This window comes from Centropristis striata, chromosome 13, assembly GCF_030273125.1.
Source record: "Centropristis striata isolate RG_2023a ecotype Rhode Island chromosome 13, C.striata_1.0, whole genome shotgun sequence".
In the NCBI taxonomy this organism is placed as follows: domain Eukaryota; kingdom Metazoa; phylum Chordata; class Actinopteri; order Perciformes; family Serranidae; genus Centropristis; species Centropristis striata.
Genome location: NC_081529.1, coordinates 21,673,967 through 21,690,899, shown reverse-complemented (window position 1 = coordinate 21,690,899; position 16,933 = coordinate 21,673,967). Strand labels below are relative to the sequence as shown.

General features: G+C 38.2%; 1 protein-coding gene across 2 annotated transcripts in view; it reads right to left on the bottom strand.

Annotated features, from left to right (window-relative positions):
* The window catches only part of taok2a (TAO kinase 2a), a 40,056-nt gene that overhangs the window by 16,849 nt on the left and 6,274 nt on the right, over positions 1 to 16,933 (bottom strand). For both annotated transcript variants that reach the window (XM_059347582.1, XM_059347583.1), the window contains exons 2-14: positions 15,820 to 15,960; positions 9,249 to 9,320; positions 8,612 to 8,713; positions 7,695 to 7,740; positions 7,503 to 7,599; positions 6,179 to 6,292; positions 5,014 to 5,105; positions 4,833 to 4,926; positions 4,445 to 4,526; positions 3,980 to 4,150; positions 3,569 to 3,778; positions 2,729 to 2,857; positions 190 to 426 (exon numbers count right to left, since the gene is read on the bottom strand). In XM_059347582.1, coding sequence (XP_059203565.1) covers positions 190 to 426; positions 2,729 to 2,857; positions 3,569 to 3,778; positions 3,980 to 4,150; positions 4,445 to 4,526; positions 4,833 to 4,926; positions 5,014 to 5,105; positions 6,179 to 6,292; positions 7,503 to 7,599; positions 7,695 to 7,740; positions 8,612 to 8,713; positions 9,249 to 9,320; positions 15,820 to 15,951 — 1,578 coding nt within the window. In that variant the 5' untranslated portion in view covers positions 15,952 to 15,960. The remainder of the gene's footprint in view (positions 1 to 189; positions 427 to 2,728; positions 2,858 to 3,568; positions 3,779 to 3,979; positions 4,151 to 4,444; positions 4,527 to 4,832; positions 4,927 to 5,013; positions 5,106 to 6,178; positions 6,293 to 7,502; positions 7,600 to 7,694; positions 7,741 to 8,611; positions 8,714 to 9,248; positions 9,321 to 15,819; positions 15,961 to 16,933) is intronic.

The following is a 16,933-nucleotide window of genomic DNA, read 5'->3' as shown; positions in this document are numbered from 1 at the left end:
ATGTGTACTGTGTAGGTTTGTATATGTGTGTGTCTGTGCGTGCATTTGTATGTGTCTGTCTGTGTGTGTGTGTGTGCATATATATGTGTGTGTGTGTGTGTGTGTGTGTGTGTCTGTATACGTGTATATCTGTGTGTTTATGTGTGTGTGTGTGTGTGTGTGTGTGTGTGTGTGTGTGGGCAGCCTGACCTCCTTCTCTAAAATGGCCTGGTGTTTCTTGGCCAGCTTGTCGGCCTCAGTGGAGAAGCTGTTCCTCTGGTTCTCCAGCTCTTTGTCCAGCTTCAGCTGGTGCTCGTCCATCTCTGCCTTCAGCTTGTTCTCCAGCCCCATCAGCTGCTTCTGGTGCTGCCGCCGCATACGCTTGTACCCGGACATCTGCTCCCGCAGCGCAGAGCCCTGCTCGTGCTCCTGGATCTGACGGGTCACCTGGAGGAGGAAACGAGGAGGAGATCATTAGCAGCGGGCCAGACAGCCGACATGAACTCATTATAGATCAAGTATGTTAACCAGTAAACTGTTGCATGAAGGCATCCTCTGGTCCTGAAGTGTGGAGCCACTTTAAAAAGGTTCAAAGTTCTCCCATTGACTCAACCTTCTGACCGGCTTCAGGAAGGTTGTTTTCTTATATATAATATCTTAAAAGTTCATTTCTGTAGATCAGCAGGTAAAGAAAACATATTTTTGTGTGGTGTATTGTTTTCTTTTTTTTTGTCATTTACTTATTGTTTTTTGATTTTACATGTAAATTAACAAACAAACACTCAACATGAAGACCTATACACAAATACAGAAAATATCAAGGGAAAAGTAAAAGCGTACAAAAGGGAATTGGAAAACACCCCAACAAAAAAAAAAGGGAAAGGTACAAAGAAATGAAAGTATTCTGATAGTCCAATCTGAGATTACCTGAAATCCGGTTTTATGGTGGAGACATATGTAATCCATTTTTGCCAAATTTCAATAAATACCTCTTTTTGTGTTCTTAAATTGAAAGTAACTCTTTCCATTACAAAGATGTTGTACACAATATCAATCAATTCATCTGCACTAGGTGCCTCCCTCTCCAGCCATTCCTTTGTTATTGATTTCTTACAGGCCACCAGTAATATTCTCAGTAAATATTTATCTTTATTCCTCCACTCCAGTTCCTCTAGATCCACCAAATATAACAAATTGAAACAAAAAGTTATTTTTGTTGAAAACACAGTATCTAGAATTTGATGTATGCTCAACCAAATCGGGGTCACACAGGGCAACACCAGAATATATGATAGTGATTCGCCTCTTTGCTTCCACAACATCTCCAACATTCTGTTTGATTGGAATATGACCTCTTTTGATATGGAGTGCAGAAATAGCGAATGAGATTTTTCCATGAATATTCTCTCCAAAGTGGAAAATTTGTTGTTTTCCATTGTTGTTTGAAAATTTCCTTCCAGTTCTCCTGTGAGATTATGACATTGCCTTCAGTTTCCCATCTTGATTTTACATTAGATATATTTTCTTTGTATAGGTTTAGATATGGTATCAGGCTCCATCTATGAATATCTTCCTTAATTTCCTTAATAACTGGTTTATAATTGATTTCTGCTATTCTTGATAGATCTTTAGGGATATGAATTCCTAGATATTTTATGGATTTTTCATCCCAGTTTAGCTGGTATTTCTGACAGAGATCAACAGGAGGGTTGTAGTCAAAACTAAGAATCTGTGTTTTTTGAACATTTAATTTATAACCTGAAAAAGAGCCATATTCACTTAAACATGTCATTAAAGCTGGCAAGGATTGTGTTGGATTACTTAGATATATTAAAATGTCATCAGCGAATAACGCCAGTTTCAGATCATCTACCAATTTTATCCCCTCAATTGCTTCATTTTGTCTTATTCCTTGGGCTAAAGGCTCAATGAAAATAGCAAAGAGAAGAGGGCTTAGTGGGCAACTTTGTCTCGTTGATCATTCAAGTATAAATGATTCTTAGAGTTCACCATTAATCTTAAACCGTGCTGAGGTGTATTGTTTTTCATTTGCCACTGCCTTTACTGCACTGTAACTTTTATCAGCTTGCTTTCAATTTTAAAAAAAACAAAAATTTTTGTATTCTTTACATTTCTGAACTAAACATGGAGAGGTAGCATTCAGTTTTTATGCTCAACATATCTGGAACAAACTCCCAGAAAACTGCAGTTTAAAGATTCCGCTTTTTCCTAAAAAAGGCTAGAGCACCCGGACAGATTGAGGGACTCCTCTCGTTTAGCGACATGAGTAGAGAATTTGATATTTAAAAAAATATATTTTATCAGTTCACTTTCAATTTTAAAATTTTATATTTGTGTGTACTAAAATATTTTTTCCTAAATATTTTATCTGCTTGTTTTTAATCTTAAACTTTTATATTTGAATGTCATTCTATATATGTCTCTTTTAAATGCTTTTAATTTTTTGTGTAAAGCACTTTTAATTGCCCTGTTGTTGAAAGGTGCTATACAAATAAACTTGCATTGCCTTCATACATGTAGAGTAAACTTTACAGGAAAAAAGGAAAAGGAAAAAAATATTGAAGTTAATACAAACAAAGTAAATCTAAAATATCAATCACTCACCTACATGCACTGTTTTAGTGTCATATTCAATCATTTATCAGGTTTTTTTTTCATTCAGATGATGAGAATCTTGACTGACTTCACCTTGGCACTAAAGATGAATCTAATAAATTGTTGAACTCACCAACGAGGCGGTTCGGATGGTGGCGAAGTGGTCGCGGTTACGGTAGTACGCCCGACGGCGTCCAGCTGAGGGAGCCTGAGGCTGGTCCATCTCAGGCTGGTACGGGTCATCATAGATGTTATCCTGACCCTGAGGAGCAGGAGGAGGAGCAGGAGGGGGAGGAAGAGGAGGAAGAAAATGAAGAGCAGAAGGAGGAGGAGCATGAGGGGGAGGAGAAAGAGGATGAGGGAGATGAGGAGGAGGAGGAGGGAGATGAGTACGAGGAGGAGGAAGGAGATGAGGAGGAGGAGTAGGGAGATGAGGAGGAGGAAGGAGATGATGATGAGGAGGAGCAGTAGGAGGAGCAGGAGGGGGAGGAGGAGAAAGAGGAGGAAGGAGATGATGAGGAGGATGAAGGAGATGAGTACGAGGAGGAGGAAGGAGATGAGTACGAGGAGGAGGGAGATGTGGAGGAGAAAGGAGATGAGGAGGAGGGAGGAGATGAAGAGGAGGAGGAGCAGGAGGAGAGAGATGAGGAGGAAGAAAAGGAGGATGAGGAGGACAAGGAGGATGAGGACGAGGAGCAGGAGGAGGAGGAGGAAGGAAAGGAAGAAGAGAAGGAGGGGGAGGAGAGAGGAGGACAAGGAAGACAAGGAGGAGGAGGAGCAAGATGAGGAGGAGGAGGAGCGGGAGGAGGAGCAGCAGGAGGAGATGATAGAACAGTCAGACACTTTTTATCAGACACAAAAAAACCTTTAAACTTCATATTATTCTACAAACAATGAGGAGCTCAAACAGAGTTAAACCCTCTGAAGCTAAACTGAAACTCTTGCTGTTGTTGTTGTGGTTGTTGTTTATTACCGTGGGCCGGTGGATGATGGAGCTGTTGGAGGTGACGGTGTGCTCTCCCTCCTGCATCATGGCCATCTCGCTGCTGCTGTCGTCGGAGGCGTCAGCCAGGCTGTTGACGGAGCTGCTCTGGGAACTGGCTGAGATGGACATACTGGGGACGGACTGGGAGCTCTCCATGCTGTTCACTGTCCCGGTCCGCAGCAGGTACTGCTCCACCTCCTGACACACACACACACACATTATTATTTATATTATATTATTATATTATATTATATTATATTATTATTATTTATTATTATTTGCATTTTAAGCGACAACTATATTTATGTATTTTCCCCTCTTGACATGAGTCTTATTTTATACTCTGCTTCCTGTCTTTGTGGCCTCAGGACTTCCTTCCTGTCTCATCAGAGTCCTCACCTCCTCGTCCTCTCCTCCCTCAGACACCGGTCCGTTCTGCTGCGTCTCCTGGAACAGGATCTTTTTCATCTTGCGGTACTGCAGGTTGTCCAGCTCCCTCACTGCGTCCTTGGTTCGAGCGATCAGGTCCATGATGACCGTCAGCGGCCGCTCGCGGCACAAGAACCGATGCTGCGGGAGGAAGATGTCACGACGTCAAAACCCACTGCAGGGCTACAGAACTACAGAGCTGCAGAACTAGAGAGCTGTAGAGCTACAGAGCTGCAGAACTAGAGAGCTGTAGAGCTACAGAGCTGCAAAGCTACAGGGCACAGAGCTGCAGAACTAGAGAACTGCAATGTCGTAGAGCTACAGAACTGCAGAGCTACAGATCTAAAAAGCTGCAGAACTAGAGAGCTGCAATGCTGCAGAGCTACATAGGAGTTTTACGTTTAAATAGATGAGAAATAAAATTAGCGCTCTCACATTTAGCAGCACGTCCGAGGTAGGCCGGTCCTGGGGAATCTTCTGTAGGCAAGAGTCAACAAAGTTGCGGAAGGAATCAGACCTGCAAAGAAATATGAGATTTTGTTATTCCATTAAATTATATTAATTATAAAAAATAATAACAAGGGACCCTGACACTTTATATTAGTCACATCTTCTATTGATGCAGCTGTTTTTTGACTGGAATGCTTGCCTTAATCTTTAATTCATATTTTAGGCTGCAGATGCACAAAGAAGCAGGTCATGCACTTATAGAAAGCTCTGGCTATATGCATGTGAAAACAGAATCATTTAGAAAAACAGGATTTATTATCTCAAGACAAATTTAGGATACTGAGAGATTATTTTCAGACAGAAGCGTTCTCACCAGTGGTTGGACTGGAGGATGGGGCTTTCATTCTGAGCGATGTGATATAAGGCACTCATAGCGTTCATGTTGAAGAGAGGGGGCTTCCTCTCCGCTGGGGACAGAAAAAAAGAGCACCATGTCAGAATAAAAGAGTTTACGTCTGGATGTATCTGCTCAGTGTCAGTCTGCAGGTTCTTACCCAGCTCTATGGAGGTGATGCCCAGCGACCAGACGTCCACTTTACCGTCATACTGGCCTTCATCCATCGCCAAGATCACCTCCGGAGCCATCCTGCACGAAACAACAACAACAACAACACACATCAGCGATGCCTAAAAGAACGTCATGCAATTCAGTTTCTGTCGTTTGCAAGAAAATAAGTGTCAGAATCTTAGAGTATGGCAGCTGCAGAAAAAAACTTTGCAGAGGAATTAATGGGAAATAATGAGATTAAAATGTAAATATATAGGTTGTTTTCTATTAAACATGTCATATGCAAATAGAAACAGACATTTATCATATAAAATTAAAACCTTTAAATTATTTTTTTTAAAGTTTGCAATTAAGTTGAGCAAAACTTTGATTAAATTAGTTGACTCATTAAATCGTATTACATAACAAAACAAACATATTTTCTGTTACGCCCCTCCAAAATAAAAGACTGGTCTCATCCCCGGCCTCCTTCTCATTCTCCTCTCTTTATATATATTCATAAATACAAAAGAAATGACTTTATATCTCTGACAGCTACGGGATGAGGTGAGATTTGATATTTTTCCTCTTCTTCCCACTCCACTTTTCCTTTTTACATGTTGGACATAAATGATCAGAAACAATATTTTATGTGTATTGCTCCCAACATAACTTCACAATTAAAAAGGTGCAAATTTTGTATTAAAAATAATATAAAAAGCTTAACTTCCCTTTGAAAATGTGCAGAAATGTCTGGGATATATCCTGACCCTTTGCTACCTCAGACACACTTTTAACCACAACATGCCATAAGATCTAGTACTGCTTCTGTTAGTCATTTAAATTAGATTGGCATTATTAAAATATACAGAAATGCATGGACACATTGCAACCCTCGAAGTGACGCATTACAAACTTTCACACTGATCCCTTATTCCCCCTTCTGTTCCCGTAAACTTTTTATTTTTTAACAACACGATCCCGATGAATGGGCACGAGCAGAGTGAAATATATTATGTGTATGTATATATATGTATATATATATATATATCTATATATATAAGCTAAATAAGGTACAACTGACTGGTCCAACTGGTTTCTGAGAACGATGACCTGAATGTCTTTAAACGAGTCAATTTCAGCTTCACAGAGTAAAAGAAGTGAGCCCTCACCAGTACGGAGTCCCCACGAAGGAGTTAGCCGGAGCCACGATGGAAGCAGAACCGAAGTCTCCCAGTTTGACCTGACCCGGCTCCGTCAGCAGGATGTTTCCTGCTTTCACGTCCCTGCAGACCATGGCACACGTTAGCACCAACACAAGATATATATATATGCACCAACACAACATTAACAAACACTCACTCACATTAATTATAGCAGGCATGAAAAAATAGATTATGTATATTTTTTGCACATAGTTGTGTGTTTATGAAAAGTTTGTACTTTTGTGTAAAATTTACCCTTTTTTTATTATATATGTGTTTGTTTATAACAGCCCCATTATCATATTATATTTTTATATTTAATTTATATTTGTATATTTTAATTATTTAAATGTTACTGTTTTACTAATGCATTAACAGTATAAATAGTATATTAATCTGTATTTTTTCAGGCCTGTAAAAAAACCCAATATATAGTATTTTGTGAATAAATTTCAATCAAACAATTAAGTTATTATATTATTATTTCCCCCCATATTTATTAATTTAGTCATTTATTTGTTGATTTCCAAGTTAACAAATATGGGGAAAATATGGTTATTGAATTTGCTAAATAGAAATACAATTTAATTGAGTTAAAAAAATACAAATATAAATTAAATTACCAAATAAATTACTCAAATGATAAATATGGGAGAAAAAATTATAAATAATATAATAATGAGTGGGAGACTGCTAGGATGCCTGTAATCATAACAGTCATTTTACGCACATGTACAAACTGTTGTTTAAGTAAATAATTCATAAATAATTATATAAATACTGTGCTAAAATAAGCTTGATAAAATAAATAATAAATCAAAAAATGTATGCATTAAATAAACGCATTTAAAGAAAAATTACTTATTCAATAAATATGGGAGAAAATAAATTATAATAATGGGGCTGGGAGGCTGTTATAAACATACACATAATAAAAAAAGTAGATTTTACACAAATGTACCAACTGTTTATAAACACACGATTATGTGCAAAACATTTATAAAATAAATTCTAGAAGGGCAGTTATTTTTGTGGAGGTATGGTGGTTTATGGGGTTCAAAAGCTAAAAATGTTCTTAGAAATATTAAAATTTCAGTTAAATTAAAAAATAAATTTAAAAAAAAACTTTAGCACCTTGTAACCAACACAAACATTTCGACTTGGAGCAATAAACTTTTTTGAGTAGTAATAATTAAAATAATAATAATAACGAAAATAATAGTTATAACAACAACAATAATAACAATATTAACAATAATGATATAATAACAATAGTAATAATAATAATTACCTGTGAATCATGTTGTGAGAGTGAAGATATGCTAATCCCTGCAGTGCACCATGGGTAATAGCAGCAATTTCTATTTCCTGGAGCGGCTTTTTGTGAACTGCAGGTCGAAGAGGACACAGAGAGTCACACACATAAACCACAACAGGCGTCTTAATAATTATGTGCTAATAAGTGCTGAGGTGTTAAACTGACCTTCGAGGAGGTCCGAGGCCGAGCCGAGGCAGTACTCCATCACCAGCTGAGGAGAGACGACACACAGGATCAATACATGAACCAATCACTGCACGGCTGCAGCTCTGATCATCAATTAACACTGGAATGACTCATCACACACCGTTTGTTTTCCTCCTTTTCTGTATGTATGTGTGTATATATATATATATATATATATATTTTGAAGCGAGGCTTCGGGGTTGGCCCCGTGGATGAGAAATTTTGTTACAAAAAACGAACGGATGGAAGCGTCGATAAGACCATGGTTGTGTGCAAGCTATGCAAGAAGAAATTTGCATATCACCGCAGCACATCGAGCCTCAAGTATCACCTCAATGCAAAACATATAGCAGCTAGCGTCTAAATATGCTACTGCTACACTTAATGGCAAAAACTGCACTGGTCTGTTGGACTTGAACAAAAATAAACAATATTTTTGTTGCTTAAGCTTATGTATTCAGTCATTATTCAATGGTATTGTTAAAATCCACGTGAAAAAAATAACTTCTCACTGTTCTCGGGTAAAATATTTATATGCGATTAAAATTCTATTAATTAATTGCAAAGCCTCTAATTAGATTATTTTTTTTAATCAAGTCCCGCCCCCGCGACCCGATTGCGGATAAGCGGTTAAAGTTAATGAATGAATAATAATAACAATAATAATATAAAGAAATTAAAGATTTTTTTTCAAAATAAATTAAGGAAATTCAACTGTTTTATCTCTTTCTTTATTATTTAAGTCATTATAACTGTTATATAGTGTTGTTTCCTCTAGCCATGGCTGTGGGTATTTCTCATTATTTGTTTCGGCTCATTTCGAATCTAAAGGACCGTCTTTAACTTTAGATTTAGGAGAAGTGTGCTGGAAATGAAAGGTGTGTGCTGACTCGTACCCAGGCCGTGTGCTCCTTCAAGTAACATCCTCGGTACTCGATGGTGTTCGGGTGGCGAAGCTTCTGCAGGAACTTCACCTCTTTAATGATGTCCTGCCATTTCTGTACACAAAACACAGTTTAGAACGGACTTTTCAGCACAATCAGAACCTAAAGCAGGTTTATTTCTACAACATCTTTTTGGTGTTGAGAAGGATATCACATAAAAACATCTGGGGGGGTATATATATATATATATATATATATATATATATATATATATATATCAAATTAGCAAAATAAAATAGAAATGTAATTGATTAAAAAATATATAAATATAAATTAAACAAATTAACAATTAAATGACCTAAATAATAAATATGGGGAATATATAAACGTGTAGCACCTTGTTCCCAACACAAACATTTGGATTTTTGGAAGTTAAGCTTGATAAACTCATATTTGCCATAATTCAGGGTTAATAGTTGTAGAATAAATAGGAAATAAGGACAGATATTTAAAGTTTGTGAGTAGATTAATCAAAGAAAGAAAAAAAAACAGATTTTTAGAGAGAGAAAGGGTAAAGAAAAAGCATGAGATGGGACTGAAATACGTTTAAAAATATGAATTATTATTTATTATTATAACAGTGTGTTACCTCGTTTGTTTGTTTGCCGCTGTACGACATTTTCTTGATGGCCACCACCTCATTGTTGCGCACGTCTCGGGCCTGATGGACGAAAACACAAACAAACATCAGAGGAGACAATAAGAGAAAACATAAAGTCAGATCAGGTTTTTAATCTTGAAGCTTCACTGACTCAGAGCTGGGAGATCAATAAACTTAACTTTTAATAACCTGAAGACACTTTTACATGCAGCAGCTCAGTACGCAGATATTTTATTATTTTCTGAGGATATTTTAATGTTTTCTTAAGGGACATTTTAATTCTTCTTGAAATTTTCTATATTTTTTGAGGATATTTAAATATTTATTGATGATATTTTTCAAATATTTTTAAGGATATTTTAGTATTTATTTGGGCTATTTTAGTATTTATTGAGGATATTTAAATATTGTCTGAGGATTTTTTAAAATTCCTTTATGATATTTTAATATATTTAAGGATATATTATTATTTATTTAAGATATTTAAACATGTCTTTATTATGATATATTAAAATTTTCAAGGATATTTTAATATTATTGAGGATATTTAAATATTTTCTGTGGGATATTTCAGTATTTATTTGGGATGTTCTATTATTTTTTGGGGATATTTAAGTATTTATTGAGGATATTTAAATACTTCTAAGGCCATTTTACTATTTTGTGAGGATATTTTAATATATTTTTCACATTCATGAGTGAATATTCTTCAGAATTAAAAGTTAATTGCTATTTGAAAGGCTGTACTGTACAATAATCTTGTTCAATTATCATATCAGTGACATAAATGTGTCTATTTTGGGGACAAAATATCAACTCATGGCCTGCCGAGTCATATCACACTTGGAACCATTTGACCTTCCATCTTAAAGCAGAATGTAAGAATGTAAAGAATTTAGAAAATGTCAACAACAATAATTTAATGGTCTTTTTGATAGTCTAACATATCAATCAAGTTTAAATCATATACATCATCATATATATATATACACACACATCATCATATATTATATTATATGGGTGGTTGACGTGAACTCAAATTCAAAGTGAAAAAAATAATAATTCAAAAATATATGTCAAATGATATATAATTATATTCCCTTATATGTGAATAATTCAAAACTGAATGTGTCCATTTCTAATTCTTCACATATTATTCACTTTTTGGTGTGGTAGTCCTAAAATGTGTCCACCGGTGCAACACAATAAAGAATGTCATTATTTAATTCAGAGAATGTTGGACAGATAAGATAGATAAGCCAAAGGCATATTAGTTTGTCCCAATTGTATTTCCACATCAAACATACCCCCAAAAAATTCAGAATTATGTTATTTATATACTATAAGATGTACACATAGAGACTTCACCCAAATGCCTGGGTTACGTTCATTATAATTGGTATAAAACCCAAGGAATCTTCATTTCATCCTTATAGCTGCATAGTGATGATAACATTATTGTACTATCCCAAACTTTTTACATACATTTTTCATTAAAATGCCTTTTCCACTCACAATTCAATTTGTTGCACCACAGGACATTCCGTTGCACCATTGGACAACAGAGTACTAGTATGCCCATGTCGTGTACAAAGCCAAATTAATTATCAAACATTGTCAAATTTACTTTCTGCAAACTAGCTTTAACAAAACAGGGAAGGAAGGTTTTGAGTTGTGTTGTCCTAAAATTCTGAGGTTAAGAGAAAATGCAAAAAAGCTACTTAAATTAGTCATTAAAAGTTGCTCTCGTTAAGGTTGAGGAAGTTTGCATCCATCCATGATCTGATGTCAGCCAGACAATCAAGCAATGGCTGGAGTGCAGCCTGCCCATCAACATTAAGAGGCAGATATAGCTGGACATCTTCTGCAAAGCAGTGGAAGGAGATGTTATGTTTGACTAGGATGTCCCCTAGGGGTAAAATATATAATAGGAAGAGGATGGGACCTAGTATAGAGCCCTGGGGGACCCCACAGGTGAGGGGGGCAACAGAGGAGACGAAATCCCCAAGCAGGACAGAGAAGCTCCCGTCAGCCAGGTAGGACGGGCCATCCAAATGCGGCCGTCCATTAACCTCCATTCATTTTTTAGACTCGGATTATATCTCTTTTGCATATTTAAACTAATTTTTCACTTGTACTTGTAATACAAAAAATGTTTGTTTACATGTTTGCTTTCACTATGTTAATTTTCATTATGATAGGAGTAAAGGAAAAAAATAAGTGAAACTGACTTCATGTTGTACTACAGGACAGTGCGTTTCACCAGTGGACATTTTCGAAATCAATGCTAGTTTGCGGCCTAGCTATATGAGAGACATTCTTCATCCTGAGTAACAGTGTTAAGGTTTACATTATTTTCAATTATCAATCAATGTAAATTGATAAAAATATTCAGATCAATACTTAAACTGCGTTGCACCAAAGGACTACCTTAAGACAACCAGTTCCAACACTGCACGGAAATAGTAATATTATGAAAATATTTGAGACAGAACTGATCTTGTGTGCAGTCCACCTGCTCCAGAGATGTCTTCTGTCCTTCCTGATTCTGGAAGGACCCCTCTCAGTAATGGGGTGGTCACATTAATGCCTGTTTTATATCTACATAATGGCGTTGCTCGGGGAGGACAACAGTTTTGCGGACAAAATGTAATGTGTCATAATAACTCTACATAGGGACCTTAACACTTATATCCTCTAGATTCATTAAGTAAACACTCGTATGACATGCATTCAAGTATTTTAATGTATTTAGATTAATTTTTCATTAAATTACAGTTGTTTTAAGATAAGTAATGCTACCTAGTACAGTTGCACCGGTGGACAAATGTCATGTTCAAAACAGAATATTTGCATAGTTGAAGAACGATACTCATTGTTTGCAGATGGATTAGATGTAGAAGAATGAACTGCATATTAAAACATTAATTTTAATGAAATATTATCAAATTTTAGTAATATTTGTCACTGGGAACACAAAAATTGAGTGTCACATCAACCACCCATATATATTGCTCCACTTACACGATTTTTCTTCACACATCTTTTATTTTAAACATATCAGTAAAAGGCCATGCAGCTGATGTGCATGTGGCTTGTCAGACTTTTATTTTGAAAAAAAAAGATGTATCTGATCCAATTGCTATGCCGTCTGTGTGTCTGTCTTGCACGTGTATACATGTAACACACACACACTCACACACAGATTAGAAACATTGAGTTACAAATGTTGAAGAAAGCGACTCTTCAGGAGAAATCATGTTCCTCTAATCCCCGACCTGATTACAGAAACATTTACATTAGTTTAGGGGATCAGCTTACAGCAGAAATCTGACTGTAACCCGGTTAATTCAGTGTCATCACTGGGAACAAAAGCACCGTCACATTTGTTCTCATGGTGCCAGAACACTAAACTAGCTTGAGAGTCGAGTCTCTCTTCTGTAATAACTTTTCAGTCTTTCAACAGGGAAACAAGAAGCTTCTTTAAATGCTGCTTTCCTTGTGTTCTCCATCACCGTCACCATGTTTTGACAAAGCTCCAGCAGCTGCTGAACAGTATCTGACTTGTTATTTTTACTCTATTACTGCAGTGGATAAACTGCTGTTTGTGAGAGCATCACAGAGGAAGGAGTGCAGGTTATTTTAGGACCACTTGGTGGAGCCAACAGATCGATCCGACATGTTGAGCAGAGAACAAAAGATGAAGCCTACACGCTGATCCATTTATCAACCAAACTACATCAGTTATTTCTGGGGAAAATATCTATTCCAAGTGCTTAATCCTCCCAAAATAAAAGAAGGGGGGGGGTTAATCCTAAATCCCACGTGAGGAAGCGGCCATCAGACACCAGAGATGACACTGAACACATGACGTCCTGCTCCAGACTGTAAACAACTAAATGATGCATCACTGCTGTTTCTACTCAGAGTGATTCCTAAAGAAAACAGCATTAAACACGCAGCCAGCAGAGCAGGACGAGCTGATTCTAACCGTTAAGCCGCCTGATGTTGATGGCGGTCGTTTCAGGTCAGTCGTCCTCACTGACAAACACAGTAAGTGTACACACAGCCTGAGCTCTGAGAAAACACAGTGAAGCTGCCGCACTCTTCTTAAATTGATGCAAATTGATGCACATCGTCTATTTTTGCAGCACATCTCTAATGGCCTTTTAAGGATCTCTGAAAGTCAGACAGTGAGCGAGAACACTGTGGAGGTGTGAGTCTACCTCACAGCCTGGAGAACATTTTACAGGTAGAATGAGAAGCACAGCTTAGTGCACGCAGGTTGTGTTCCCACTGTTTTCATAATTAGGTGGGGACATTTTCACATTCACAGCCTCCTTATTAATAATGAAATGCAGATAAGGCTGAATGTGTGTCTTTTACAAACCCACACAGAGTAACACTGCTCTGTGTGCTTTTCTTCTGAAGGAAATGCTTGTGATAAAAATACATAAATAATTAGATTTTCTTCATCATGATCTCAGCACTGAGCTGCAGGAACACCACGCACACCATTCTGTTGCTTTATACATGCACACAGAGCAGGAAACTCCCTGCAAACAAGGAGAAAATTATCATGTTCAACCGGTTCTTATGTGATCTCTGAATCATCGTCCACATCCGGATTTATTCATCTCAACTAGGGGTGTGCCATATTGTATCGTTCACGATTATACCGGTATATTTTTTTAGGAGTAAAAAAAATGCATATCATGCATGGCAACATTCCTACTTCTTGACATAGTGGTGTAAGAGTTTCTCATTAATTACCTAGACTGTGGCGACCCGTCATAGTCTCATGTACTGTGCTAACATTAAAAAACAATATCAAATAATATAACAAACAATATCCTCTGGGGGGGCCATGCCCCCGTAACCCCCTAGCCAGCTATTTTTCAACACTGTCTGGCTGCTCCATGTCCTGGTGGAAAGCATGCTGACTGTGAAAAAGTTATGTGAGGTATTTGCTCACATTAAGCGCTTATTTTTTAATATCTTCAAGAATATCGTTATTGCAAAAATACCCTGAAATATCGTGATAATCTTTTAGGGCCATGTCGCCCACCCCTAGCCTCGATATTATAACAATGTGTCTCTCTGGGATAGCAACATACGCTGCCAAATTGACATTAGAGAAAAGAAAAATGAAGACTTTTATTAGTACAGTTTTGGCAGCCAAGACCAGTTTTCTCGTGAGTGAAGCCTGTGATTCCTTCTGAAACCAGCGTGTGCAGGTAGAGTGAGATGTTCTGATAATGGCTCGATTAAATGCCACCGCAAACCTGCAGCCAGGTGTCAGTATGGATGGAGGGGTGGGACTTTCAAATCACGTCAGACACTAGCCCCTTTCATAGTGTCGTGCCGGGACGCTCTGTAACACCTCGTCTCCACTATGAACACGCCCGAAGCGGGATGCTGGGATCAAATGATTTACCAATTTCCCACCTTTAGAGATAGTCACAGAGGCTGAAAATAAGTGGGACTGTTGGAAGCGGGACCACTATGAACGGGACATCCCAGCAAACTGGGATATTTGAAGTCTCATGTGACGCCTAACATACCTCCCACTTAGTCCGACTGTCATCCAATCACTGTTTAGTTTCTCAACAACTGCGTCCGCTGTCGCTTACTGTGCACAGCGCCCGCTGCTAATTGTAAACAAAGCTGCATGCTAACCATACACGTGGTGTCCGCCGCTGATCATAAACAAACCGTCATCGCTTACTAGAGACTTTGTCTCTATATTAAGCAACTATTCAGACCCTCTAGAGACTCTTTTTCAAAAAAGCGACTAGCAACAAATCTAGCGACTTTTTCTGTTGTTATTGGAGTCTTTTGGAGACTCGTTCCTACTCTTCTTACCGAATAGCAGGCACCGTCACAAAGCACTCACAGGGCCCAGTCCTCCTGCAGCAGTCTCTCTCAGCTGCAGTCAGAGCAGGAGATGTTAACCCCTCAGCGTCCAGTCTGCAATGAATCATGCATGCGCTAAGTCGCCGCCTCAACCATATCCGTCGACTAGTTAGTAGCGGCTCATAAAGTTCCTACCCGAGACAGGTACTTTAATGAGCCGCTACCTGAGCCACTAACCGGTGGGCGGATCCTCTCTCCCAAGCCACCCATAGCGGCTCACGAGAGGGAAAGTACCTGATGGAAACTATTTTTTATATATATTATACAGGTGATGGCCAAGCTGCAAGCAGGTTTCATCAGAACTGCTTGTCACATAACTGAAAAACTTCCAACATCAGAATGAGCAGAGAGGTGCTACATCCGTTGATTCCTCTAATTTTACGAAGCCGTTCACACCCACTTCACACAGTGATCAGCCAGCTGTGTGGAGGGAGAGAGGGAATGTTTTCCAGGAGAGACAGCCTGAAAATGTGTAATCCCTGTATTTAAATGATATCCGTCTCTGTCATTGAGTGTGGCTGCTCAGAACAACTATAAACACTTTTATAAACGCCAACATGAACACAATGCCAGGAGGGAGAGTTCATTCTGACTTACTTTTAAGTGACATATTGTTCGCAAATGATTTAATGTCTCTACTCACAAAGTAAACAGCTCCGAAGCTGCCATGGCCGATCTCACGGAGGTCCGCGAACAGCTTCTCCGGATCATCTTTACAGAAGAGGTCTGCCACTTCGGGGTCTTTCAGATTGCCCGCCCGTGCACTCGAGGGCATGGCCAGGGCCTGAGGACAGACAGAGGACAGGTGAGTACTGGGGGAGGTTAAAGGTCAAAACAGACACTATCCAACATTAAGACCAGAGTTTATATGTAAATCACAACTATGGAGTTCCTTTTATTCAACTTTCTTCTTCCCAAATCTGTGAGACTGTTCACTGGAACGGAAACAATCAATCAATTATTTCATCCACAGAAAATCAGTCTACAGCAATTTTAAATTCATCAATAATTTAAGCTAAAACACAAAATATTTACTGGTTCCAGGCTCTGGAATATGCTGCTTTTTTCTCACTTTCACCTCATAACTTATTCAAACTGTTTCTCTAAAAAGGAGAAATTGAAAAAAAAAAAAACATATCACACCTGAAAACATCAGCTTATTTTATTTATACGTTTGCAGATATTGAATGTATTGGATATATGAACACTTATAAATGGGCGAAATGCCATGCCTGCAGCCGCAGCAGGCTGCTGGAGGAACAACCCTTTGGTTTAAATTTGGCTCGTGGATTGTGTGCCCATTCTGTGTTTGAAGTGATGTGAAGCGTCTGTTTTCCACTTCAGTTGGGCAGAAAACCATCTAATTAATGTGTTAAACACGCTGGAAACTGCGTTCTTGTGCTCTTGTAAAGTGACCCATTTTGCAAAATCCCCCACATGTGCACCAAAAATCAGACTTTATCATCTGCCCTGATGTTCACAATCTGTGATGCATGTCTCAGATATTCTGTAATATTTCGGGAATGTCATGAGGGCTGCTCTCAGAGCGATCGTGAGCCGTCCACCTCTGTGGGGAGAGAACAGCATATTTATCTGCCACCGCTGATCTATCTGGGACAGTCAGCAGCTGACGAGTTGTGACATGAAGCTGGATGTTCAGCTGTGGAGGTGAGAGAGTTACAAACACAACGTGTGATGGAGGAGAAATAATAGAGTAAGAGAGTGACACGAGCAGCAGAGAGTGAAGGCTGGAGACA